General features: G+C 47.7%; 1 protein-coding gene across 1 annotated transcript; it reads right to left on the bottom strand.

Annotated features, from left to right (window-relative positions):
- Positions 1-2,182: 2,182 nt before the first annotated feature.
- IL22RA1 (interleukin 22 receptor subunit alpha 1) lies at positions 2,183-27,444 on the bottom strand. Its single transcript, XM_081574438.1, has 7 exons — positions 27,193-27,444; positions 23,029-23,161; positions 21,710-21,888; positions 19,540-19,715; positions 9,076-9,214; positions 5,040-5,161; positions 2,183-4,151 (listed from the first exon to the last, which is right to left on the bottom strand). The coding sequence occupies exons 1-7, from the start codon at positions 27,233-27,235 to the stop codon at positions 3,198-3,200; spliced, it is 1,746 nt and encodes a 581-aa protein (XP_081430564.1). The 5' UTR covers positions 27,236-27,444; the 3' UTR covers positions 2,183-3,197.
- Positions 27,445-27,862: the final 418 nt, after the last annotated feature.

Below are 27,862 nucleotides of genomic sequence, written 5' to 3'. Positions count from 1 at the left end.
TGAGGAACCCTCACTCCAGTGGCTTTGTTCCCTGGGTGGAAACTCAGGCAAACCATGGGCATTCCTGGGGCAGGGGTTTGGGAGGCCGGGAGTCTTCAGATATCCCAGATTGAAGTATCCCCCACCTACTTTCAGCTCCCCAGACCCATCTAGGGGGTTAGATGGGGGTGGCTCTAGGGGGATATCTGAGGCCAATAGATAGGAAAACTATTGATATAAAAGCATGGGTTCCTCCACTTGCCTAAGAGGAATCACTTAAGAACTTTATTAAAAGCTTGATTCCCTAGGAGCTGTGGATCCAGCAGGTCTGGGCTGGGGCTGAGTAAGATGTATTTTCTGCAAGCTTCTTGGGGGCTTTTCATGGTGAGGCAAGTTTAGGAAACCTCACCTAAACCCTCAGAGCCACATTTTCCTCCTTTGCAGAATATCAGTGATGCAACCTACCACGGCAGGTTAATGGAAGAATGAGCCATCAAGAGCAGGAACTTCCCAACAGCGAGGCTGAGTCCCACCTGCTCTTACTCCTCCTCGACCGGCTCTGCCGGACTGTTACTCATTTGCTCCTGGGCTGGGCTCTGCGTGACTCGGAGGCTGGTGACACCAGACTCACCTTTCTCTGGACTGGGTGGGGCCAGGCTGCAGAGAGCCCTGGTCTAGGACACTCAGGAATGCCAACGCCCCTGCCCAGCTCTGGGGCCTCGGACACTGTGCCCCCTAGCTGGTTCCAGCTGTATCTGTAGCCTGAGTTTCCTGCCTGGGAGGCTGGAGACCTGAGAGGGGACGAAGCCTAGTGGACACAGGGCGAGCCCGAGGAGGGTCATAGGACTCAGAGATTCATGGAGCAAGTTACCCCAGGGAGCTTAGAGAGCTTTGTGATCTTGTGAACTGGAAGAGATGTTTATAGCTTTTAATTAAAAAGTCTCTGACACTCTGACCCACTCGCCTGGTGAGAACAGTCCAGCTGGTAAGTTGGTTTTCATGACTAAACAACGTGAGACAGTCCACCTTTGACCAAGTTTACTCCGAGTGACAGGAAGCAGGCTTGTTTGCAGTGTGGGGGCAGGGAGCAATCATCAGGGCCAATGTAGCAGCTGCCAGGAGGAGAATGGGTCGGCCCACCCTCCGCCAGGGAGATATTGGGTCTAGACCAGTGACCCTGAAGAGATGTTAAATATTAATGACAGATAAGGACAGTGCTGCCTGGTGCTATGTCACAGAGAGGGGAGGGGTGAGGAAGAGGAGGGGAGACGTGCAGGGTACAGTGAAGGGAGGGCATTGCCCACCTGGAAAGGGTCTCACCAGGGCAGCTGCAGTTTGACCCTGTTTCTCAGCTATGTTCAGACAGGGCTTTGGGATGTTCAGAGGGAGATGGGGGCGCTGGCCCCTCAGGGTCCCCATTGGGGCCCTCCCCTCCTTATGTCCCTGGAGTCTCATCCTGCAAGAATCCAAACTGCTGTGAGAAGTTCCTTCTCTTGATGAAGACAAAACATACTAGGTTTGGGGGACTTCCCTGGTGGTCCAGTGGTTAAGACTTCACCTTTCGGTGCAGGGGGTGTGGGTTCAATCCCTGTCCAGGGAGCTCAGATCCCACGTGCCTCCCTGCCAAAACACCAAAACATAAAACCAAAGCAATACTGTAACAAATTCAATAAAGAATTTAAAATAATGGTCTGCATAAAATTTTTTTTTTTTTTTTTTTTTAGAAAAAGCACTAGTTTTAAACTCCAACCGTGCTGTGGCCTCAGTGGGGGCCCAGTAGGGGAGCCCCCTTCTTCTCCTTGGGCCTCTTTTTCCTCATCACAAGGATCACAGGAGATGCAATGATACAAAGGATGTGACTGCATGCTGAAAGCTCAGATGAGAACCTGCCTTTACGGAGGAGCAGAGGCAGGGGCAGGATGGTGGGGTAGCCCTGCCCTACCTCTGGGTGGGGGGTGCTGGGGAGACAGGTCCTCTGAGAAGGCTGCTGCCACCCCCAAAATAGCTTCTACCTAAGAGCTCAAAGAGAAGGTTCCATCTGTCTCTGGGACCCTGTTTCCTGCCGTCCCTTCCCTGGTCTCCTCCTAGGCATTCCAGCCTCTCTGGCTTGGCCTGGAGCAATTCTGAGGAAATCAAGATAATCTGAGAAAACGCCTGATCCAAAATCAACCTGAATTGGGGGTGAAAAAAAAAAATCAGAATAGGAAACAGCTACTAGTTTATTGGGCATGGCCCATGTGCCAGGCGCTGTGAAACACTTTACAGATGTGATTTAATCTCATCCTTACCACAGCCCCATGAGGTAGGTATTACTATCTGCGTTATACAGATGAGGAAACTGAGATTTTAAACAGTGATTCATTTGCTTGTAGTCACATGGCCGGGAAGTGTTAAGGCTGGAATTGGAACCCAGGTGGGCTGAACCCAAGACTGAGTTTCCGAAGTTGTGAAGTTAAGTACAGTCTGTAGTTGTGTCTCCTTCAGGTGCCCCATGGGCCCACATTCCTTTCAAATCCCGCTCCCAGGATAGGGTCTGAAACTCCTGCTGACAGAGAGGGTTTCTGTGTCCTCCCTCCCTGCTGGACCTGCGTTTCACTTGGGGTCTAGCCTCCAGCAGAGGATGGAAGTTGAAACAGTGCAGCTGCAGGCAGTAGCCCTGGTTGGGGCTGAGCCACAGGCCGCACTCTGCCCTGGAGCCTTGCCATCTCGCAGGCTGCTCTGGTTCTGCCCAGCCTGCTAGGAGGCGTCCCTTTTCAGGCTCCTTTTTTCCCTCTTCGGGGAATCACAGAGGAGGCAGAGGCCTCATTCTGCTGAACCGGATTATGAAACTGGCCAGGAAAGGCATGAAGACGGGTAGGCTCCAGGAGCACTCTGTATCCAGCGTATTAGGAGCCGGGGCCCTGGATCTCTTGGAGGTCTCCTCGCACCAACTCCCCCTCTGACTGTGTCCTGCCCTGCAGAGTTCAGCGCGCTCAAGCTTGTTTGCACATGATACCTCTGAAACTCTGGCTGGAGCTCTTCTCACGTCTTTTTTGCTCCAAAGGGATCTCAGCCAAGGCGAGGGTCCAGCCTCCTCCTCTGCTGGTTCCTCAAGGGCACCCACCCGGGGCTGGGCTGCAGAGTGCGCAGCATCCCTGGGTGCAGGAGTGACGGCCAAGGATGTGAGCTGGGGAGGTGGTGGGGCCAGGAGGAAGCCCCAGGCCTGCCCTGTTCTCCGCTCAGGACTCCCACTGCACTGTCAGGGCCAGGCCTCGGAACAGAGAGTCCAGCTCCATGGACGACTCCAGGTCTGGGGCCTGAAGGCCCGGGCTCTTGGCCTCAGTCTGGGATGGCGGACCCTCATCACTGGGACACACGAGGGACTCCAGCAGGCCCCAAGGACTTGGACCCTCGTCTGTGGGGGAACATGGGAGGGAAGGAGTCTGCAAAGAGAGGGACCCGGGGTGGCCCTCGATCTGGACCGAGGAGAGGAGGGGCAGCTGGCCCTTTAGGTAGCTTTGTGTTCCTGGCTCCCTTTGGCCTATGGCATCAGAGTCAGAGTCTGAGTCTGTGTGAACCCCTAGATGCTGGTGGAAGGATTTTGCTTCTTGGGGGTCCTCCATGGCCAAGGGGGTCACCTCCTGTGGTAGAAGGCCACCTGGGCTGCAGCTTCCAGCTGGTGCCTCTTTCTGGAGCTGCCCCTTAGTTCCGAGGTGTTTGGGACCAGAGCGTGCCACAGGTGGGGAGTCTCTCCCAGACCCTTCCCCGCATATCCCGTAGGAAGGAGGCCAGCTGTCCGGAGAGGCCCGCGGGGTGTAGGAAGGAAGCTGGGCCTCTGAGACAGCCTGTGAAGTGTAGGAGGGGGGTTTAGCTTCCAGGGTTCCCTGAGGTGCGTAAGACGAGGGCCTGCCCTTGGGAGCAGCCTGGGGGGCATAGGATGGCGCGGGGAGTGCCTGGTGAGGTGGTCCTCTGGAGGGCCGGAGGATGGAGAGGTCTGGCTGCCCGAGGTAGGCAATCTCAGGCAGACCATGCCGCGGTGGGGGTCCCGGGGGCTCTGTGGGGTCGGAGACCTTGACTTCGGAGTACTGGACAGGCTGGGCCAGACCGCCGGAGCCGCTGAGGTCGAAGACAGGGATCAGGGTGTGCTCCTGGATGAACTGCAGAGGCTGGAAGGGCAGGATGTGCTGGACGTCCTAGGCAGGGAGAACAGCACGCCCATTAGAGTGCCTTCTCAGCACCCCCGAGGATGCTGCGGGCACCGCGGTCCTCCTGGGGGTGGGGGCGAGGGCAAGGGTAGACCGTCTGAGGGCTTTTCCAAGATCCATAAGCCCTGCCTCCTTTCCAGGGATTCCTCTAAGTGCTGGGGCCTCTGTGAAGGAACAGGGCTCTGGCCCTGTTAGCCGAGGGCCACTTCCAGAGTCTGGCTTGGCCAGGGAGAGCAGTGAGTCAGGCTGTGGTTTCTCCAGGAGGTGGGTCCTCTGGAAGGAGTTGACTCAGATTTGGGATGACCTTGGGGGAGATGCTCCCCAGGTGGTGCTTCAGCTGCTCTTCAGCTCCTGAAGGGCCTCATGCAGGGAGAAAGGAGGGGAAGGGTGGGGAAAAGCGGAGGCCGGGAGAGTTTACAGGAAATGGCTTTAACTTGGAGGGGCCGATGGTCCAACTCCACCAGCCCCAGACTGTCCAGGCTCTGCAGCGGGCAGAGATGCCCCAGACTCTGGCCGCTGATATGACAAGCGTGGTTTGCTAAGGCTTAATTTAGAAAAATTAGTTGCCAAGACTTGAAATGTGGGAGAGTTCACATTACCATCTGAAACTCTGACTTCACTGGAAAAAAATGCAAAGATGCGGCCACACTGGGCCCGCGATCCCAGGTAGCAGTGCCTGCAGGGGCTGCCCATTCAGACAGGGCGTGTGCCCCCTTGAAAACCACATGGCTTCTCTGTTCCATGCCTTCTCTTCCCGAGCCCCTAGCTCTCGTCGGCCCACCCCAGGGGCTGCCAGCCATGTCTCCAGGTTGGAGGGAAAAGCAAGGGAGAGCCGGGGGTCCCTGGGCCCATGCCCTCCCCGGGGCCCCTGCTCACCAGGGAGCTGGGAGGTGGAGGCGGCTTGGTGATGTATCTGTAGCTCAGGTAGCAGAGCCCTGCGACCAGGAAGCCCATGGAGAACAGGAAGGCGCCGGAGAAGGAGTAGGTCCACGTCCGATCTGGGTGAACAAGAGGCAGAGCAGGAAGGCTGAGGCTGTCAGTGTGGGTGCTGGCAACTTGGGCCTTGTCCCCCAACCCCACCTCTGAGGTCAGGTTTAGGAAGGCCTCTTCTACTCCCAAGACTTACGGGGCCAGGGCGAGGGCACAAGTGGAGGGCCACACACCATACGTCTAAATATTAAGAATTTATAAATCGTGTTTTTGCATTGTTAAGTAAAATATGTTCTGTGCCCCCTCCTTGACAAATATACTTTTCATAACAACCTCGAAGGCTTGAAGCTTGCTTCTTGGACTCCTCGGGGTGCAGAGTGGAAAGAAGGAAGTGCAGCGGGAGTTCCTGCAAGCCCAGCCGGGCTCCAACCCACACTGCCAGGGGCCTCATGCACAAGGATATGGGCTCATGGTCAAGTTCATCCACGGCCCCTACAATACCCATCCTTTGGCCACCCTTTGGGCCAAGGGCTTGCCCTCTGGAAGAAAGACCCAAGGAGAACACCTGCCGAGACTGGACGCAGGCTTTTGGCCACCCTTTGGGCCAAGGGCTTGCCCTCTGGAAGAAAGACCCAAGGAGAACACCTGCCGAGACTGGACGCAGGCTTTGGCCATTGATGCAGGGAATTTCGGGGCTCAGAGTCCATGGAGATCTGCCCACTTGGACTTAAGGACCCTTCATCTTGTGGGGAGGGCCATGGCCAGGGCAGGGCTGGAGCAGGGCCTTACAAAGGCCCCTCTTGTCTGGGTCTAAGGGAAGTCCCGCTTTCCTGGTGGGGGCTTGGGAAAGAGGCAAAGGGAAGGGAGATGGACAATGAGAGGGGCCTGACTTGCCCACATCTCAGTCAAGGTCTGAGTTGGGTATTGGGAAGACCTCACTCAGGAGGGATCCTGGGAGGCATCACCCTTTCTAAAGCAGAAGGAGAGGACAGATAAGGGCTTTAGTGCTGAGCCTCCTCCCTATAGTCCTGTGTCTTTGGAATGGGTGCCTGCAGCCAGTTCTTGGCATGACACACTTCCTGTCACCAACCCAAGTGGGACTGGGAAGTAGCTTGGTAAAGAAGAGGTAGCTGGGGTTTTTGTTAAAACTGGTGATTTGGGACTTCCCTGATGATCTAGTGGTTGAGAATCCATCTCCAACACAGGGAATGCTGATTTGATCCTTGGTTGGAAAACTCAGCTTTCCACATGCTGCAGGGCAACTAAACCACTGTGCCACAATTAAAGAAAGCCTGTGTGCTGCAATGAAGACCCAGCACAGCCAAAACAAACCAACAAAAAGCTGATGATTTGGATTACCCAGTGGTCTTGACTTTCCAAGTCACCCTCCTTTGGTTCCTGGCCCCTGTGTGGCTTCAGCTTGGGTGATCATCAGTTGTCAGTGACCTTGGCAATGACTGTGAACCCTGGGAATTGTTGGAGACTTTACTTCCAGCCCTCTCCTCACTCCTTCCCAAGCTCCTGTGGCTCGGGCCCCTCTGGGTAGCTTCCCACCTGAGTCCCCTGTCACGTGATACTCCCATCACTCTATGGGCAGAGGACAGGACCCGCATGTTTCTACACGACATGCCTGACATGACTAGAAAACTGCAGCTCCCTGTACCAGGACAGGGACTTGGAACATTTCTGCCGTCTCACTCATGGGGAAGTAGAAAGACATGACAGAAACAGCACTGGAAAGTGGGGTATTAGAGTTCTGGTTCAGTCACTGATGTGTTGAGCCTACTCTCTTCTGCATGACCCTCTCTGGTCTATGATTTATTATTAATAATAACAGTGGCCAGAGATGACTGAACTCTTACTACATGCCAGGCACTGTGTAGAGTGCTCTACCAATGCTATCCTACCAAACAGATGGCTACGTATGCTCCCTCCTTACAGATAATGAAGCTGAGTCTCAGAGAGGTTAAGTGACTTGAACAAGGTCACACAGCTACTCAGTGGCGAAGCCAGGGTTGCCATGTATAACTCCAAAGCTCATCCTCACAGCTGCTACACAATGATACCTTTGTTTCCTGTCTGCTAAATTAGGATATGGAGTGAGCCAACCCTTAGACCCCTTTCCAGCATCAGGATGCTGGTCCAAGACATTTGGAGAGGTAGATAAAGGAGGGGTCCTGGGCGCTGGCGTAAGACAGACTCCTGGATACAGTGTCAAGGGTAGGACATTTCATCCTGAAATGGAAGTAAGAGGAATAAATGTGCAGTAGAGGGGACTGGCTGTAAATGAAATTGCAGAGTGGTGATTAGAGCCCAGTCTTCAAAATCAGATGAACCTAATTAGGTTCACTGACCAGCTGTGTGATTATGGGCAATTTGCTTAACCTCTCAGATCCAGAGTTTCTCCTCTGTAAAATGGGGATGAGGTTACCCAACTTGCTGGATTGTTGTAAGGATTCAATGGGATAATATATGTAAAGCATTTTGCACAGTGTTTGGCACTAGAGTAAGTACTTAATAAATGGTAGGACTTCTTATTAATATTCTTGATTATAAAGGATAAGGCACCTTCTGTATGTCACCAAGAAACAGTCACCAAAAAGTATGATTCACATAAAAGCAGCTACAGTCTCAGAAAAAAAAAATGATATCATGAGTTAGATCATGTAGGATATGGGTAGATCAGAAGGATATGGGTGGAGTGGTCTGCAAGTTGTCAATAAGCAAGGGGACAGGGGCGAGCCAAGAATGGAGGAGATTTATCTAGTAGGCTCTGAGGAGAGGGTCACAAATCATATATACACTCCTAGCTCAGTGCCTGTGACATTGGTTTCTTTTTTCTAGTTCTTCCATTGCCAAGTTCTATTCTAGTCTTCTTTTGGCTCTTTCCCCAGGAAGGGCATGCTCCATGCAAGTGGCCGGAGCTGGCTGGTCCACCACGCATATCTTCCCATGAAAACTAAAGCACTGGGACTCGGGTAGAGAAGGCAGTCTCTTGCAGGCTCTTGGAGAAACTGTTGAGCTGAATTTCTAAACAAAGCTGAGGACCAGAACCTAACTGATGATGATTCTACCAAGCTGCTGTTATACCCTTGGGTCCAGCCTCTAAGCTGCCTGGCCTCTATTCATCAGAACAGAAATCACCTACTGACATCATTAATCTAAAGATGATGACTAGGGTGGAAACTGTTTTCCAAATCCATCCAATCCAATGTTATTGCTTTCATCCTCTAAACTTACAGCATTACATTTCTATCTCTACGGAAATAAGCACAAATAAAAATATCATGGTGCTTACAATGAGAGTCAAGTTTCAATGTGCTAGAGGAAAGGAACATGGGACACCACCTACTTGAGCCAGTGACTCAAAACTATTTCTATAGAAGCGTAGTGATGAGAGTGTCTTCCCTGGAATTAGGCCTCGTTCTGTCTGTCACCACCTATGCAATTTTGGGCAAGTTACTTAACCACTCTGTACCTCAGTTTTCTCAGTGGAACCAAGATGCTTCATAGATAGCTCATGAGAATTGTATTTTGTAGTGTCTGGTCCCTGGCTGGTACTGCAGAAATGCTATTATAATCATTGCTATTTTTATTTGACCTGGGAAGGTATTGAGGGATCTTTTTATCTTTTCTACTCTCCCATCAGCAGATTATTTCCCAGGATGTCTCACTTGAGTTAATATCAAGGTGAATTTGCTTTGCCAGGATACACACGCAGTTTGCCAGAGAGAGGAAATTCAGACGTAGGCTGGAGGGTGGAGATTAAACATTTGCTATGATAACCCACCAGCTAACTCATTTATGGATAAACAAAGATTGACTTTAATAATACACTGGTAATCCTTCTGTGTGTGTGTGTGTGTGTGTGTGTGTGTGTTTTAGAGCACTTTCAAGCCTCACCTGGGTTATCGGGAGGAAAGCGCAGAGGCAAGGTTTGAATTCAGTAGTCCCACCTCCCTCTGGCTTCAGTTGAACTTACCTGGCAGCGTTTTCACTCGGCATTTGTAGGGGGCGCTCTCCTTGAACAAGTTTGGAATACAAATCATGACGGTCCCAAGGAACTCCGTGTCAGGGGTCAGGCCAACAAACTCAAATTCTCTCTGCTTCCCTTCAAGGTGCTGAATTTGACAGACAACACAGAGCAACATTTCTTATACACCAACCTCCGTAAGGAGCCTTCTTACAACTCTGCCAGGGTCATTGCACTTGGTAAAATGGTACGACCAGCTGCCCAAACCATACACCGGTATGTCAGTCTGCAGTGCTCCATTCCCAGTCCCCTAACTTCTGGCTTCTCCTTAAAGCCAGTGAGTTGCAAACTCAGTGTGCTTTCACTTGGAACAGTGTCTGGCATTTAGTATGCACTCTATAAATACTCTTGCTGTTATACTCCCACCACCTGGGTGGCATCACCACCACCACCACCACCATCACCATCACCACCACAATCACTGTCACCACCACCATCACCATCATGACCACCACCACCACCACCACCACCACCATCACCACCACAATCACTGTCACCACCACCACCACCACCACCACCACCATCACCACCACAATCACTGTCACCACCACCCACCATCACCACCACCACCACCCACCATCACCACCTCTCCACTGTTCCTTCTTCTAGTTCTCCTTTTCCTCCTTTTTTAAATAAAATAACAAAAACCCTTTGAATATCCACCAATCTCTTACCTCCTCATTGTTTCTGTCTTGACTGGACCTCAATATATTTTCCCTGGACTCTTGCAGTGGCCTCCTTACTAGCCACGAGTCTCTGGTTTCGTCCCTGTCCACTTCCAAATTTAACCTTGTGTCACAGTGATCTCTCGAAACAATTAATATAATTGCAAAGCTCCTCTATTCAAACTCCCTTGATGGTCTAGGTCATATTACAGAGTGAAAAACTCTGGTCTCTGCCCGCCTTGTTCACTCATCTCTCATTACATCGCACCTAATAAGTACTTTAGCCTCTGGTGATGTTGGATGCCTGCCACTCCTACAGACACTTTGCTTCGGAAGCAAGCCCTTGCCTTTCGTGTCTGCGCGTCCTTCTGCTGGAGCTGCTTTTCGGTTCTCACCCGCTTGTGTGTCTCAAAACTCTCTGACCTTGAACCCCTTCCTTGGCCACCTCATTCTATCATTCTGGCTCTCGTCCTACCTCTCCGATTGCTCTTTTACTGGTTTCAGCCCCTCAGTGTTGTTTTTCTGAAGGTTTCACTCTTCATCTATTTTTTTCTTCTTCTTCCACATATTTTCTTGTTGATTTTTTTTCTTGATCTGTGGCTCCTGTGGTCACCAATGTGTGGATAACCCCCAAAGTGATCTCAGTAAGATCTATGGAATTCCTGGGGCACACTGCCAGCTCCCTCCTGAACATCAGTCTGTGGGCTTCTCTAACTTCACATGTCGAAACATCCTGATCTCCTCTCTCTGGGTTCTGTCCCATCCCCAACCCCAAACCGGCAACTGTATTTGATTCCCTAGTTCAGTTCAGTTCAGTCGCTCAGTCATGTCCGACTCTTTGAGACTCCATGGACTGCAGCACGCCAGGCCTCCCTGTCCATCACCAACTCCCAGAGCTTACTCAGACTTATGTCCATTGAGTTGGTGATGCCATCCAACCATCTTATCCTCTGTAGTCCCCTTCTCCTCCTGTCTTCAATCTGTTAATAATGTCTTTCTTGTTCTAATATCCAAAGCACAAACCTTAAAGCCATTTTTTGACAAATGCTCTCTCATATCTTTTGCATCTAATTGCCCTGAAATAATCTGTAAACTTTCTTTAAAGGTCCAGGACCTATGTTCTTGGCTTAGTTTAAAGGCTAAGAATTTTCTTCTTTGGTTCTTTGCCTTTCAGCTATGCCTTCCCTTTTCCAGGCTTTTTCTTTTGAAGGGGGTGAAGAAGTACATATGTGGATTTAACAACTCATTATTTTATGGAACTCATTGGTTAAAATGATCATGTGATACAATTCCAGTAGAGTTTTCAAGGTCCCAAGAGTCCTTCTTCCCCCAGTTTTTTACTGCCTCCATCCTGGTTCAGCCCTTACCATTTCCAGCATGTACCATTGCAATAACCCTCTGACTTCCCACCCTGATCACTCTTTCATTTCTATGCTTGATCTCTCTTCTTTCTCAGTAATTTATAGCTTTTATTGGACCAATCTTCCCTAAAACAACAACTATAAATTCTGGTCAAAATAAAAATTACTTTTAGGTATTGGAAAGTACATAAAGCAGGCAGATACTTGAGAAAGGAGGAAGGGAATGGCACTGAATAAATTTCTCTCTCTCTTTAGTATCTTTTGGCCTGAGGACAGGCCCCCATTTATACCATGTGGGGTGGGTAACAGCTAGACAAAAACCTTGTAATCGTACTGGTTTGAATAACCAGAAGACAGAGTTCAGGGCAATCATTAAAGTTAGAAAGTGAGGGGAGAAACCACAGATAGGAGAGGTTCCTAGAGAGGGAGGCCTGACTTCTATGTATAAACTTTGTCCAAATTCTTGGTTGATACCTAAAGTATGCACTAATGCAGTAGACTCCAAGAAGTCCAGGTAAGGTTTCAACTGAACATTACATAACTGAGATTTTGGAGCTTGAAGTTCAGCCAAATTAAGTGCCTAGTAAGACAAACAAAAATCAATATTCTTTGGAGGAACATGAGAGAAACAACCCTTTCAACATATCATTCACAATGTCTGGGATGCTTTCCAAAATTTTTAGGCATATAGAAAAGGAGAAAATGTAATCCATACTCAGGAGAAAAGACAGTTAATTATGACTTACCCCCAAGATAACCAAAATGTTTGAATTAGCAGACAATGATTTTAAAGTCAGTTAAGTCACCCAGTCATGTCCGCTCTTTGCAACCCCATGGACTGCAGCATGCCAGGCCTCCCTGTCCATCACCAACTCCAGGAACTGGCTCAAACTCATGTCCATCGAGTCAGTGGTGCCATCCAACCATCTCATACCCTGCTGTTCCCTTCTCCTGCCTTCAATCTTTCCCAGAATCAGGGTCTTTCCTAATGAATTGGTTCTTCACATCAGGTGGCCAAAGTATTGGAGTTTCAGTTTCAGCATCAGTCCTTCTAATGAATATTCAGGGCTGATTTCCTTTAGGATTGACTGGTTTGGTCTTGCAGTCCAAGGGACTCTCAAGAGTCTTCTCCAACACCACAGTTCAAAAGCATCAATTTATTGCCTCTCAGCCTTCTTTCTGGTCCAACTCTCACATCCATACATGACTACTGGAAAAACCATAGCTTTAATTAGATGGACCTTTGTCAGCAAAGTAATGTTTTTGCTTTTAATATGCTGTCTAGGTTGGTCATAGCTTTTCTTTCAAGGAGCAAGGGTCTTTTAATTTCATGGCTGCAGTCACCATCTGCAGTGATTTTGGAGCCCAAGAAAATAAAGTATGTCATTGTTTCCATTGTTTCCCCATCTATTTGCCATGAAGTGATGGGACTGGATGCCATGATCTTATTTTTTTGAATGTTGAGTTTTAAGCCAGCTTTTTCACTCTCCTCTTTCACTTTCATCAAGAAGCTCTTAAGTTCTTCTTCACTTTCTGCCATAAAGATGCTGTCATCTGCATATCTGAGGTTATTGATATTTCTCCTGACAATCTTGATTCCAGCTTGTGTTTCATCCAGCCCAGCATTTTTCATGATGTACTCTGCAATAAGTTAAATAAGCAGGGTGACAATATACATCCATGATGTACTCCTTTCCCAATTTGGAACCATGTCTGGTTCTAACTGTTGTTCTTTGAGCTGCATACAGATTTCTCAGGAGGCAGGTAAGGTGGTCTGGTATTCCCATCTCTTTAAGAATTTTCCACCATTTATTGTGATCCACACAGTCAAAGGCTTTGATGTAGTCAATAAAGCAGAAGTAGAATGTTTTTCTGGAATTCTCTTGCTTTTTCTATGATCCAACAGATATTGGCAATTTGATCACTGGTTCCTCTGCCTTTTCTAAATCCAGTCTGAACATCTGGAAGTTCTTGGTTCATGTACTGTTGAAGCCTAGCTTGGGGAATTTTGAGCATTATTTTGCTAACATGTGAAATGAGTGCAATTGTGTGGTAGTTTGAGCATTCTTTGGCATTGCCTTTCTTTGGAATTGGAATGAAAACTGCCCTTTTCCAGTCCTGTGGCCACTGCTGAGTTTTCCAAATTTGTTGGCATATTGAGTGCAGCACATTAATAATATCCTCTTTCAGGATTTGAAATAGTTCAGCTGGAATTCCATCACCTCCACTAGCTTTGGTCGTAGAGATTCTTCCTAAGGCCCACTTGACTCCTTGTTCCAGGATGTCTGGCTCTAGGTGAGTGATCACACCATGCTGGTTATCTGGGTCACTAGGATCTTTTTTGTACAGTTATTCAGTGTATTCTTACCACCTGTTCTTAAAGTCTTCTGCTTCTGCTTAGGTCCATACCTTTTCTGTCCTTTATTGTGCCCATCTTTGGATGAAATGTTCCCTTGGTATCTGTAATTTTTTTGAAGAGATCTCTAGTTTTTCCCATTCTATTGTTTTCCTCTATTTCTTTGCACTGATTACTTAGGAAGGTTTTCTTATCTCTCTTTGCTATTCTTTGGAACTCTGCATTTAGACAGATATATCTTTCCTTTGGGAGAAGGCAATGGCACCCTACTCCAATACTCTTGCCTGGAAAATCCCATGGACGGAGGAGCCTGGTAGGCTGCAGTCCATGGGGTCACTAAGAGTCAGATACGACTGAACGACTTCACTTTCACTTTTCACTTTCATGCATTGGAGAAGGAAATGGCAACCCACTCCAGTATTCTTGCCTGGAGAATCCCAGGGACGGGGGAGCCTTGTGGGCTGCTGTCTATGGGGTCACACAGAGTCGGACACGACTGAAGCGACTTAGCAGCAGCAGCAGCATCTTTCCTTTTCTCCTTTGCCTTTCACTTCTCTTCTTTTCTCAGCTATTTATAAGGCCTCCTCAGACAACCAGCTAATATAAGTATGCTCGGGGAAGTTAAGAAAAATGTGCTCATAGTTAACGAATGATTTTTCAGTAACATATAGAAACTATAAAAATTAGAGACTTCAGAACTGAAAAAAAAATCTAAAATAAAAATGCCCGCTGAATAGTCTTAACAACAGATTGGAGATGACAGAAGAATCAAAGAACTTGCAAACAGATCAAAAGAACAGACAAAATTAGATAATGGTGATGATTGGAAAATTTCTTGAATATATGAAAACCCACTGATTCCTACACTTTAAAGGGGGTGAATTTTGTGGTAGGTGATTATATCTCAATTCTCAAAAAGGGAAAGACTATTAGAGTGCTGTCTGAAGACATGCATTTTAAACATAAAGGCACCAGCCGGAAGGTTCAAGAGGGAGGGGACACACGTATACCAGTAGCTGATTCATGTTGATGATGGCAGAGACCATCACAGTATTGTAAAGCAATTATCCTCCAATTAAAAATAAAATAAAATGTAAAAAATAAATATAAAGGCACCAATAGATTGAAAATACATGGATATAAAAAATATGCCATGCAAATTATAGATATAAGGCTTTGTTGTTGTTAAGCTGCTAAACTGTTTCTGACTCTGCCCATGGGATTTCCCAGACAACAATACTGGAATGGATTGCCATTTCCTTCTTCAGGGGATCTTCCTGGCCCAGGGATCATACCCACATCTTCTGCATTAGCAGGTGGATTCTTTACCGCTGAGCCACCAGGGAAGCCCCAAATATAAGGCTAAGTCACTATATTAATAGTGGATAAGGTAGAGTTCAATAAAAAGAGTATTACTAGAGATAAAAGGGAACAATTCATAATGATGAAAGGGTCAATTCACCAGGAGGCTATAACAACCATGTTTGTAACTGTCTGATAATAAAGTTTCTAATATGCACAGAATTAAAGGGGAAAATAGACAAATCCATAATCAAAGCTGGAGATTGTAATACTCTCAGCAATTAAGAGAACAATAGAGCTCCCCCAAATCAGGAAAGACATAGAAGATATGATTAACACTCTTAGCCACTTTTATCTAATTGATATTTGTAGAGCACTCCACAAAACACCCGCCAAACACATATTCTTTTCGAGGGCATGTGAAACATTCACCAAGATAGCCCATATGCTGGGCCATAAAACAAGTCTTCATAAAGGATTGAAATCATACAGAATATGTTCTCTGGTCACAAACTGAATTAAACTGTAAATCAATAACAATAAAATATTCATTCAAACCCCAAATATTTGCCCAAAATGAGTTGTGATAAAGCTTCTTCCGGCTCAGTAATCTCTGTTCATTCCCCTTGACAACTGAAGCAAATAAAGACTCTTGATTCCTCCATCTGCCCTCCAGACTCCTATAGCATGGCCCCAGCCTGTCTTTTCAGGGTTAGCATTGTTCCTCTCCATCAGTGGTTCTTTAACTTTAGGGTGAGTAGTGATCACTGGGTTACTATTAAAATTCAGATCCCAGAGGTGAAACTCTAGAATTTGATAAAGCAGATTATAAGGGGACCCGAGAACATGCATTTTGAACAAAGGCAGTAGGAGATTGTGATGCCATTTGTTTGGGACCAGGTTTCTTCAAAGAGGAACTGTTCTACATGTCCCTATGATTCAGCTCAAATGGGGAGTTTTGCGCTTTCCAACACTATCCTAAGTTTCCCTGCTTTTCTCGATGATTGTAGTGGGACAAGGTAGACCAGTGAAAGGGGGAGGGAAGGAATGTGGGCTTGGAACGAAGCTGGCTTGGAGTCTTGACTACGCTATTATTTGCTGACCAGTCTTGAGCAAGTGACTTAACCTCTCTGAACCTGTTTTCTCATTCAGGAAATGGAGCTAGAATCACCTACTTCATAGTGCTGTGATGAGGAATAAATGATGCAATCAGCATATATTACCTGTTACACCTCAGAAACTGGTATTGGCACAAGAAAATCTCCTGTTCTAGAGGTTCTTTCAGATCTCTCTGAGCTGACACCTCCTCTCTCTCATTCCAGCTGTTCTGTCTCTCACACACTCTTGTTTCCCTCTGCCTCTAGCTGTGTGAATTCTTGCTTTCATTCTTGCCACACCCATTAGATTATAAACTCCTTGAGTGCAGGAATAGTCATTCAATGGAATTACAGATTAGTGGCTCACACAGCAGGGGGTAGGGGGAACATACTTCATATTTTATTTTCTGAATACAAAAAGAAATGTGTAACATTTGACAATTTATGCCCCTGCCTTCCACCTTTCATTATTATTGATCTTAAGACACTACCTGTATCCAGTTCCCACAAAAAGTGGAGAGTCAGCAAAAGAATTGCGGCAGTAGAAATTGATTCATTGAGTACAAAATGAAGCAGGGCAAAGGCTAGTAGAGTTTTACCAAGAGAATGCATTGGTCATAGCAAACACACTTTTCCAGTAACACAAGGGACAACTCTATATATGGACGCACCAGATGGTCAATACCGAAACCAGATTGATTTTTTTTTTTGGCAGCCAAAGATGGAGAAGCTCTGTACAGTCAGCAAAAACAAGACCGGGAGCTGACTGTGGCTCATATTATGAACTCCTTATTGCAAAATTCAGACTTAAATTGAAGAAAGTAAGAAAAACCACTAGGCCATTCAAGTATGACCTAAATCAAATTCCTTATGATTATACAGTGGAAGTGACAAATAGATTCAAGGGATTAGATCTGATAGACAGAGTGCCTGAAGAACTACGGATGGAGGTTTGTAACATTGTACAGGAGGTGGTGATCAAAACCATCCCCAAGAAAAACAAATGCAAGAAGGCAAAAAGTTTCTCTGAGGAGGACTTACAAATAGCTGAGAAAAGAAGAGCAGTGAAAGGCAAAGGAGAAAGGGAAAAATTTACTCAACAGAATGCAGAGTTCCAAAGAATAGCAAGGAGAGATTAGAACGCCTTCTTCAGTGAACAATGCAAAGAAACAGAGGAAGACAATAGAATGGGAAAGACTAGAGATCTCTTCAAGAAGTTTGAGTAAGCTCCAGGAGTTGGTGATGGACAGGGAAGCCTGGTATGCCGCAGTCCATGGGGTTGTAAAGAGTCGGACACAACTGACTGACTGAACTGAACTGAACTTCAAGAAAACTAGAGATACCAAGGGAACATTTCATGCAAAGATGGGCACAATAAAGGACAGAAACAGCAAGGACCTAATAGAAGCAGTAGATATTAAGAAGAGGTGGCAAGAATACACAAAAGAACTGTACAAAAAATGGCTTAATGACCTGGATAACCATGATAGTGTGGTCACTCACCTATCACCTAGAGCCAGACATCCTGGAACAGGAAGTCATGTGGGCCTTAGGAAGCATCACTACAAATAAAGCTAGTGGAGGTGATGGAATTCCAGCTGAACTATTTCAAATCCTGAAAGAGGATGCTATTAATGGGCTGCACTCAATATGCCAGCTTGGGGCTTCCCTGGTGGTTCAGAGGTTAAAGCGTCTGTCTGCAATGCTGGAGACCTGGGTTCGATCCCTGGGTCGGGAAGATCCCCTGGAGAAGGAAATGGCAACCCACTCCAGTACTCTTGCCTGGAGAATCCCATGGACAGAGAAGCCTGGTGGGCTACAGTCCTCAGGGTCGAAAAGAGGTGGACACTACTGAGCGACTTCACTTTCACTTTCAATATGCCAGCAAATTTGGAAAACTCAGCAGTGGCCACAGGACTGGAAAAGGGCAGTTTTCATTCCAATTCCAGACAAAGGCAATGCCAAAGAATGCTCAAACTACCACACAATTGCACTCATTTCACATGTTAGCAAAATAATGCTCAAAATTCCCCAAGCTAGGCTTCAACAGTACATGAACCAAGAACTTCCAGATGTTCAGACTGGATTTAGAAAAGGCAGAGGAACCAGTGATCAAATTGCCAATATCTGTTGGATCATAGAAAAAGCAAGAGAATTCCAGAAAAACATTCTACTTCTGCTTTATTGACTATATCAAAGCCTTTGACTGTGTGGATCACAATAAACGGTGGAAAAAAAATTTTAAAGAGATGGAAATACCAGACCACCTTACCTGCCTCCTGAGAAATCTGTATGCAGGTCAAAGAGCAACAGTTAGAACCAGACATGGAACAACAGACTGGTTCCAAATTGGGAAAGGAGTACATCATGGATGTATATTGTCACCCTGCTTATTTAACTTATTGCAGAGTACATCATGAGAAATACTGGGCTGGATGAATCACAAGCTGGAATCAAGATTGACGGGAGAAATATCAATAACCTCAGATATGCAGATGACAGCATTTTTATGGCAGAAAGTGAAGAGGAACTAAAGAGCCTCTTGATGAAAGTGAAAGAGGAGAGTGAAAAAGCTGGCTTAAAATTCAACATTGAAAAACAAAGATCATGACATCTGGTCCCATCACTTCATGGCAAATAGATGGGGAAAAAGTGGAAACAGTGGCAGATTTTATTTTCTTGGGCTCCAAAATCACTATGGACAGTGACTGCAGTCACGAAATTAAAAGATGCTTGCTCCTTGGAAGAAAAGCTATGACAAACCTAAATAGTGTATTAAAAAGCAGAGACATTACTTGCTGACAAAAGTCCATATAGTCAAAACTATGGTTTTTCCAGTAGTCATGTATGGATGTGAGAACTGACCCATAAAGAAGGCTGAGCGCCAAAGAATTGATGCTTTCGAACTGTGGTGCTAGAGCAGAGTTTTGTGAGTTCCTTGGACAGAAAAGAGATAGAGATCAAGCCAGTCAAACCTAAAGGAAATGAACCCTGAATTTTTGTTGGAAGGACTGATGCTGAAGCTCCTATACTTTGGCCACCTGATGCCAAGATTGGACTCATTGGGAAAGATCCTGACGCTGGGAAAGATTGAAGGCAGGAGGAGAAGGGGACAACAGAGGATGAGATGGTTGGATGGCATCACTGACTCAATGGACATGAGTTTGAGCAAATTTCAGGAGATAGTGAAGGAAAGGGAATCCTGTGGGGCAGTCCATGGGGTTGCAAAGAGTTGGACATGACTTAGGGACTGAACAACAAAAGAAACTGATTCCAGTATTTTCCAAAGTGGACATGTGAGAATGTTAATAGAAGATCTTCTTTATAATGTTAGAGGGCATTAGGCAAAACAAAACATGTAATGCAAAATAAAGGGACTTTCTCTGATCAAATACATGTGAGAATAGTTGTATTAAACAAACTGAAACTGGAGTCTTGAGTTTGCAGGGCTTGTCAGAGACTTTAGCACACTATTGTGTGTGTGAATCTACAAGAGGTAGGCTGTAGATGTATTTTGGGAAATGCAGATTTATATAACACATCTCATTTCTACTCAAAGCAATGCAGAGAGGAAAATGGGGTTTGGAGGCAGGGAAGGACCGTGGTGGTATGTATATTTACCCTTCATTTACCATTTGGTAGGTGCGGTTGATGTGCAGCTTTAAGCGGTAGAGTAGGTCCTGGAAGATGTTCTCCAAGGTCAGCTGGTGGCCATTCCGTGTGCGCATCGGTGTGTAGGTGGGATGGACAATCATCTGGATGGATCTCACCTTGGGGATACAGGTCACATCAGGTGGTGTGATGTTAGCTAGAAAAGGGAGAGAGAAAAAAAGAAATGAAATAGTTGGAATCAGCCAGAAGTGTCTGAGAGGCTGCCATGGACCTTGGGAAATGACTGCTTCCCACCCTCTCCCACCCCAACCCCAACCATGCTTCTGAAAGCATCAGCTAAATTAACAGGTGAGAAGAGAAGTGACTGGTGCTTGGGTGTAAGGCTGGCAAAGGGGTGACCAAGGGTGGTGGGAAGAGCCCAGGGAGAGGGGCCCTGGCCCCCTAGGCTGATCATGCCCTTGCCCCAGCCTCCACACATCCCTACCTTGAGTCTTGCTGAAGCACCCTCTCCCCCAGTTTACTGGCAATGAGAGTTTGGGGGAGTGATGTTTCAACTATGCATTCTGAAGAATGTTTGTGGTTTCCAGTATCATTGATGTAGGCTCAAAGGCAAGACCTAAGACTTCAATCTCTCTCAAGATGAATTTTCTAAATAACCAAATGACCTTTCCTGGTTTGTAGATCCTTTCGTAAATCTGATGAATGTTATGGTTCTTTGCTCCCCCAAAATGTACATATACAAAAATCTTGCATTCAGTTTCAGGGATTAATGTCTCCCCTTGAAGCTAACTTATAAAAAGTCCTCAAGGGTCCATTGACCTCCAAGATTAAAATGATCTGCACTAAAAGAATGTTTGCTTCAGTGTTATTTATTTAAAAACAACAACAAAAATACTGATTCCCTCCAAAAGGGAATCAAGGAAGTCAGTTAAAGTACCTCCATAGAATGGATCATTTTTGTAGTTGTGAGATATCATGATGTAGAAAAGTATTTAATGACATGAGTAAATGTTCACAATATCATTATATGAAAAACAAACCACCAGATCACAAAAGAGTAGATACAGCTGCTAGTAACTGTGTTATGTTTAAGTGTTCAGATTATTTGCTTTAGTTTTATTTTTCTTTGTGTATTTCTATATTTTCCAAATTTCCAACATATCTATGCCTTAACTGAACAAGCTGAGAGATAATATAAAATAACTTGCTGAATTTTATTTTTTATTTTCTTAAAAAATCATGTGACTTTTAAGTCAGTTAGTGAACATCACCTGCTTAACTTGTGTGAGGAGTTTGGTGACTCATCCATTTATCCATCCATCCATCTAATCCTTCATCAGTTATGTATGGAGCATCTCCTATGTGCCAGGTGCTATGTTGCTGCTGCTGCTGCTAAGTCGCTTCAGTCGTGTCCGACTCTGTGCGACCCCATAGACGGCAGCCCACCAGGCTCCCCCGTCCCTGGGATTCTCCAGGCAAGAACACTGGAGTGGGTTGCCATGTCCTTCTTCAATGTATGAAAGTGAAAAGTGAAAGTGAAGTCACTCAGTCGTGTCCAACTCTGAGGGACCCCATGGACTGCAGCTTACCAGGCTTCTCCATCCTTGGGATTTTCCAAGCAAGAGTACTGGAGTGGGGTGCCATTGCCTTCTCCTGGTGCTATGTTAGGGACTAGGAATATAAGGGATCCTACGCCCATGCACGCTTTCATGGAGCTCACATTTCAATTCAGATGATATCCGTGCAGGCAAACAGTAAAGATAGGTTATGATCTGAGCTCTGAAGTCAGTGAACTGTTTATGGTGATGGAAAATAGCAGGGGATGACCTGTATAGTACAAGGGAGTTGCTGGGGCTGTGGGGTGGGGACGTTCACTTAGGAGGTGATGTCGAAACTGAAACCATGACTGAGGATTGGGAAAGAGTCATAGAAGGAGTAGGGGGATGGAGGTAGGAGGCCTTGGTTGCACTCAAGTGGCAAGGTGAAAGTGGTGTGCATACAAGAGGTCTAGAGATGGAGAAAGATGGAGAACCACATGGGGGTTGCTGTCCAGTCTGGGGCGTCTTCCCTAAAAGCCACACCCTTAACTGACCCTGAGAGGCAGAGCTCTTCTGGACACTCCACCCACTCCAGAGGGGAAAAGGCCATCCTCCCACCCCGCATCCCGTGCAATGAGAGGCCCCCACTCACTGTGCTGCAGTGGGCAGAAGCGGTCGGTCATCTTGGTGGCAGACCGGCCTGCCCCATCAGTGGCGGTGACCCGGGCATAGTAGAACTCGGTGAGGTTGCCTGTCTCCATGGTAAGGTTGCAGGATTTCCGGGTGATCCGCTGGCAGCCCTCCTTTTCCAACCACTCTCTCTCTCCATACCTGTGGGCAAGGGAGGGGCCGGAGTACACTTTTCATGAACAGGCTTGGCAGCAGCCTATTGTTTATTAATATTGATAACGATATCAAATATTTACTTAGCACGTGTGTCCCAGGCTTTTTATGCAGATGATCTGTTAGTCTTCAGATCAACCTCACAACAGTGTTGCAGGGTTCACACATTATTAACATCTTCCTTCCTTTTCAAGACAGGAAGCTGGGGCTTAAGGAAGTAAAATTTGCCCAGGTGTTTGCATAATGCATGCGGAGAGCCAGGATGTGAACTCAGACAGTTTGAGTTCATGTTCTGGGCACTGTTAGGCCCATTTACAGGTCAGGGACCTGGGCCTTGGAGAGGCCAAGTGACTTGCCACAGGATGAAGTGGCAGGACCAGGAATGGAACCCAGGTTTGCAGATTCCTGAGCCCATGCATCCCCCCTCTCCTGCCTGGGAAGGGAGATGAGCGGGAATGGGGCTGGGTGGGGACTGGAGGGGGTGAACATGACTTTTTGTTGACTTGTGTGCGTGCGTGCTAAGTCGCTTCAGTTGTGTCCGACTCTGTGCAACTCTAGAGACTTCAGCCTACCAGGCTCCCCTGTCCATGGGATTCTCCAGGCAAGAATACTGGAGTGGGTTGCCATGCCCTCCTCCAGGGGATCTTCCTGACTCAGGGATTGAACCAGTGTCTCTTACGTCTACCTGCATTGGCAGGCAGGTTCTTTACCACTAATGCCACCTGGTTGTTGACCTAGTCCTCCCCAAATAATAAAGCAATGATTGGGCGTTTGTTCTTTGCCAGGCACACGTGCTAAAGACTCATTTAACCCATCCAACAATCCTAGGAGGAAGATATTATTGTCATCTTTACTTCATGGATGGGAAATGGAGGCTTGGTGAATTTATCTACCTGCCCAGGGTTATAGGATGAGGGGCTGGTGTTTGCCTCCAGAGCCCATACTTGTAACCATCATTCTAACCTCTCGCTGCAGAAGAAACATCAAGCCCCAAAGCCATGTCTTGGGGGAGAGTTGCTGAGTGACACCAGTCTGGGTCCGAGGGGGACGTGGGGACGTATGGAAGAGGGCAGGGCTTTCTTTGGTTTCAGAACAGAGTCAAAGGGGTTACGTTGCTGGGGAGCCTACGTCTTATACTGGACGCTGTAGACAGTGTCGGGGGCACTCTCCAGCCTGCCGTCCCACGTCAGGATGTTTTCGAAGTTGCTGGACTGGAACTTCACGTGCTGAAGAAGATCCGAGGTGTCCTCAGCGATGTGAGCTGCCAGAAGTGGGAGCAGGGTGAGCAGATGGTTGCATAGACCCCACCCCAGCTCCCTTATGAGCTGCCCACCGAGGGGGTGAACCAGCAACCACTTAGCGGGAGACTGTGCTAACTGATCCTCCCGCTCCCCCTCACTTCTTTTTTTCCTTTTTATTGAGCTACGATTCACATTCCATACAATTCACTACTTAAAATCATACAGCTCCGTGGTATTCTAAGTATATTCACAAGGTAGTGTAGACCACTGCCGCAGGTCTAGTTCTAGGAAGTGTTCACTGCCCCCAAACAAATCTTGTATCTGTGAGCTGTCATTCCCATCCCTCCCCTCCTCTCAGCCCCAGGCAACCAATAATCTACTTCCTGTCTCAATGACTTTGCCTATTTGGACATTTTCTACAAATGAAGTCATCCAATTGGCCTTTGGTGTCTGGCTTCTTTCACTTAGCATGATGTTTTCGAGGCTCATCCATATTACATAGATTATTACTTATTTCCTTCTTATGGCTGAATCATATTCCATTGTGTGGATGGGTCACATTCTGTTTATCTTCCCATCAGCTGCTGGACATTTGGGTTGTGTCCACTTTTTGGCTGCTTTGAGTAATGCTGCTGCAAATGTTAGTGCACACGTTTTTGAAGTGGGCATAAGTTTTCAGTAGGGGTGGGATTTCTGGGTCATACGGTGATTCTACGTTGAACTTTTGAAGAGCAGCCAGAGCCATGGCTGCACCATCTCACATTCCCATCAGTGATGCTGGAGTGGGTGTGGTTATTCCACATCCTTGTCGACACTTGCTGTTGTGTTCATTCATTTCTCAGCACCATCTGAAGTCGGTGTTCTCAGCAAGGGAATATTTTAGAGGTACTCAACTAATGTCTAAGAAGTAACTTTCCTAGAACCAGTAATTTCAAACAAGGGCGGAGAAGATGTTTGTGAATCCCTGCCTCTCTGTTGGTGGATCCAGTCCCTGCCCACCCACCACACACCTGCTGAGGAGGGCAAAGACGCCTTCCCCAGCCCCACGGATTTCATAGGGGAAGGATGCTGACTGAGGCCGCATACAGGCAGTGTGACCTTAGGGAAGCTGTTTAAGCCATTAGAACTTCAATTTCTTCAGCTCTAAAATGGAAATAATTAGACTACAGCGGCAGCTGACATGCCTGAAATGCACATCAAGTGCCAGGCACTGGGCTAAGTCTCCTCATCAAGTCCTCCTGACCACCTGATGAGGCAGGTTATGCCCATTTCACGGATGAGGAAAACTGAGGTTCAGAGAGGCAGGGTGCAATACTCATCACAGCAGTTAGCCTGCTTTGGGGGCAGATAGAATGGGCCGAGGAAGGGGCAGCAAAGGCCAGAGCCCCAAGAAGATGACCCAAGAGGAGGCACTGACCCTGAAGCAAATCTTCACTGTAAATGAGAGCCCTTGACTTACAAATAGATCTCTTCTCAGCCCTCCCAGCTTGGTCTGAGGAAAGGAGGAGAGGACAGGAAATGGCGACCAGAGCGGCAGCTGGCTCTGCACATGCTCAGAGGGCCTGGTTGGCCGGGGTGGGAAATAAACAGGTGCAGACCCAGCTGAGTCAAGGCCTTGAGTCCTGTGTGTACATGTCTTTGATGTGATCTATGCCCTTCCCCCACCCCCAACCCAGTCAATGACGATGACGACCAGAAGGTCCAGAGTGTGAGGGAACGGAGAGTTATTTACTCCTTTACTCCAAGTTTACATACAGGATTTCTGCAAGAGGGGTCTGTGGGCTTGGGAGGCATTTGTGGGGAAGGGAAAATATCTCAGGATAGCCCGACTCTGCTGTATATCTGTGTGCTAAATCTAAGGCCTTATCCCTTTTTGAATCTGGGTGCAGGAAGGCCCAGCAGCTGCAGAATTCTTTGTGTTCTCGGAGCCCCCAGACAGGGGTCTTAGGGGCCGGGGGTTTCTTAACCAATGTGATGGATATGGTGCTGAGTCCCAAGGTGTGGCTGGGATCTTGTTTGGATCTGAGTCTTGGCAGAACTGAGGTCTGTTCTAGAGCGAGGGATTCTCAGATGGCACTGGTGGTAAAGAACCTGCCTGCCAATGCAGGAGACAGAAGAGATGCAGGTTCGCTCCCTGGATCAGGAGGATCCCCTGGAGGAGGGTATGGCAACCCACTCCACTAATTCTTGCCTGGAGAATCCCATGGACAGAGGAGCCTGGCAGGTTACGGTCCATAGGGTCACGCAGAGTCAGACACGACTTAGCGACTGAGCCCGCACGCACTGGAGGGAGGGGTCCTGGATTCAGAACCGGGTCTTAAGTTGAGGCAGGGAGCCCACTTGAGGTCAGAACTCAAGGGTGACTTCGGGCAAGGTGGTAAGGTCAAGAGCACGCAGGAGAGAGGGATTTGAGAGATGGCCAGGGTGTGCCTGGGGGTGGGCTTGGCTATCGTCTGCAGGGGGAGGGTTGCTGGTTGGGGTCGGCATCTTGGGTGGGCCACGTGGGTTTGGAGGAGGCAGGTGGCTGAGGCTGGGACATGGTAGGGAGGTGAAGGGCCCAGGTTGGATGGAGATGGGGACCACTTTCCAAGAGGAAAGTGAAGTTGGCTTCCTGAAGTCAGGTTGGTGACTTTGGCAGCCCCCCTCTTTTAGGGGGTGTTGAGGGATAACAAGATCTCCCCCTTTCCTACCGCCTACTCATTCCTTTTCCCTCTCAAATTCATCACCAGCTCCTCAGCCCACATTGTTTCTGCGCTTCCTGGGTAAAAGTCTACATTGTGAAATCATGGGGAGACGTGTATTGTCTAGAGACTGACAGCCTGGGAGATCTGATCAAAGGAAGTTTTCGCATTTGCTAGGAAAAACAATTCTATGTCAATCAGCTGGGAAGCTAAGGACAAACAAGCAAAAGCAATTCAACCTGCTCTGGAATCAACCGAAGAATTCCAAAGAAGATGTCTGCATCTCCAGAGTGAACTTACAGACTCCTGACAACTTCCTAAAGGCTGGTACCCCCTGGGTCCCATATTGTGAAGGGCCAACAGCCCCAGCCAGAATGGGTGGGGATCTGGAGGGACAGATCTGAAGTCTCTTGGGGGGGAAGCATCAGATCTCCTGAACTTATCAGGAGTTCAGTGTGCTGGGAATGCCCGGCTTGATGCCCAGGGGAGGGTGAACTGGAGGGCTGGGATGGCATCTGGAAGCCCTGTGCATCCGTGCAGTACACACTGGGCACAACGTTGGAGAGTCTGGAAGCTCCAGCCCTTTATGGCCTTCATCCTGCCCTTGAGTTTGAAGGAACCTTGCAGCGGCCACCCCTCCTCCTTCTTCGGCTGCGACTATGCTTTCACTTTCTCAGAAAGTTCCCTGAATTTTATTAAACATCTCAGGGAGCAGAGAGACAATCTGGGATCTCAAGCATTGGTCCTGAAGTTCTCCATAACCATACATCAAAGAATCTACTTTATTGGCTGTGAAGACTATGCCCTTGAGTCCTGTTTTCTTAAGAGCACTGGTGTTTGAAGACCTATTAGTGCAACAGACTTGAGCACTCTGTGAGAAAGGGCTCTTTCAGGTCTGCCACAAAGGAGCTGGAAGAGGTTCCCTTGGGGAGCATGGAAGGAGGCAATGGCTGGACTCAAGCTTTGTCCATCTTGATGCTTCCTCACCTCCCCATGTCAGGCCAGTGCCAGCCAGAAGCAGAGGAACAGAAGCACAACCTCTACCAGAAAGATGTGAGTTGTCCAAGGATGTCCGTCTCCCTCAAGCTAGTTCTCCATCCGCTGGGGTGGGAGCATCCACAGATTCAGACCAGTGAGAGTCTTGAGGGTCAGTTGAGTCTCTGGAAGAACCCAAGATCTGGGGGACCCTCTCTTCCCCTCCAGCAACCTGAGCTGGCATCTACTTCTCCCCGGAAACTCCCAGTGCAGCCCAGCAGAGGAGAAACTGAAACTGGTCATGCTGGGGCTGGATGGGGTTCCGGCGGGGGGACAGCCCTGATCATCGACTCCTGGGTAGGGGCACGTCTGACCGCAGGGTGATGGGCACTCACCGACCAGGGATCCTGCCGCCAGGATGGTCAGTAGCGTCCTCATCGGGGCCGGGCACAGAGCCCTCTTTCAGTCTCCACTCCAGACTGAGCCTAGAGGGAGGGCTGAGAAGCTTTGGCGCCTTGGCAGCTGGCTCCACCCAGGCACGAGGGCGGGGAAAGGAGGAAAGGTGGGACCTGGGCAGTGGGGAGCTGGGTACAAAGGTGCCTGGTCCGTGTGCTGCGGAATTCCAGGTCCTGGGCGGGATCCAAGGGAGTTCCCTTCCTAATTGCAAAAAACAGCAACAGTGACGGACTGGCTTGTTTATCTGGTCCAGTGGCTGATTCATCCTAAGACTCTTTAATGCTTTATTAGGGAACTGATAGGCAGAAAAGACAAAAATAATCCGTGATGTACAGCCTTATCTGGGAGCAAGTTGGCACTGGGTATCAAAAGCTTGCAACTTACAAACCACCTTTTGCCCCGGTGATTCCATCCACAGGGATTCACCCTGAGGAAAGCAACTGGAGCAGAGGCAGGAGCAGAAGGTATGTTCTGGAATGTTTCTCGTGGCAGAGGAAAAGCTAGCCTCCTTGGTTTTGTTATGGCAAGAAGAGATAAATGTATTTGCTTGTGTCTTGTGCTATGTATTGACGTAGGTCGCCATGATGGACTCTGGGCTTGGAAATAGAT

This window comes from Giraffa tippelskirchi, chromosome 3 (genome assembly GCF_054371585.1).
Source record: "Giraffa tippelskirchi isolate mGirTip1 chromosome 3, T2T-mGirTip1v1.2.pri, whole genome shotgun sequence".
Classification (NCBI taxonomy): Eukaryota; Metazoa; Chordata; class Mammalia; order Artiodactyla; family Giraffidae; genus Giraffa; species Giraffa tippelskirchi.
This window is presented reverse-complemented; position numbering and strand designations above follow the sequence as displayed.

Coding starts and splice junctions, on each gene's coding strand:
- IL22RA1 (XM_081574438.1), bottom strand. CDS start 27,235: ATGAGGACGCTACTGACCATCCTGGCGGCAGGATCCCTGGTCG. Junction 21,889..23,028: donor TACAGCGTCCAGTATAAGAC/GTAGGCTCCCCA, acceptor CCTTGCCCACAG/GTATGGAGAGAGAGAGTGGT. Junction 4,152..5,039: donor CTCCACCTCCCAGCTCCCTG/GTGAGCAGGGGC, acceptor CTCCCTGCCTAG/GACGTCCAGCACATCCTGCC.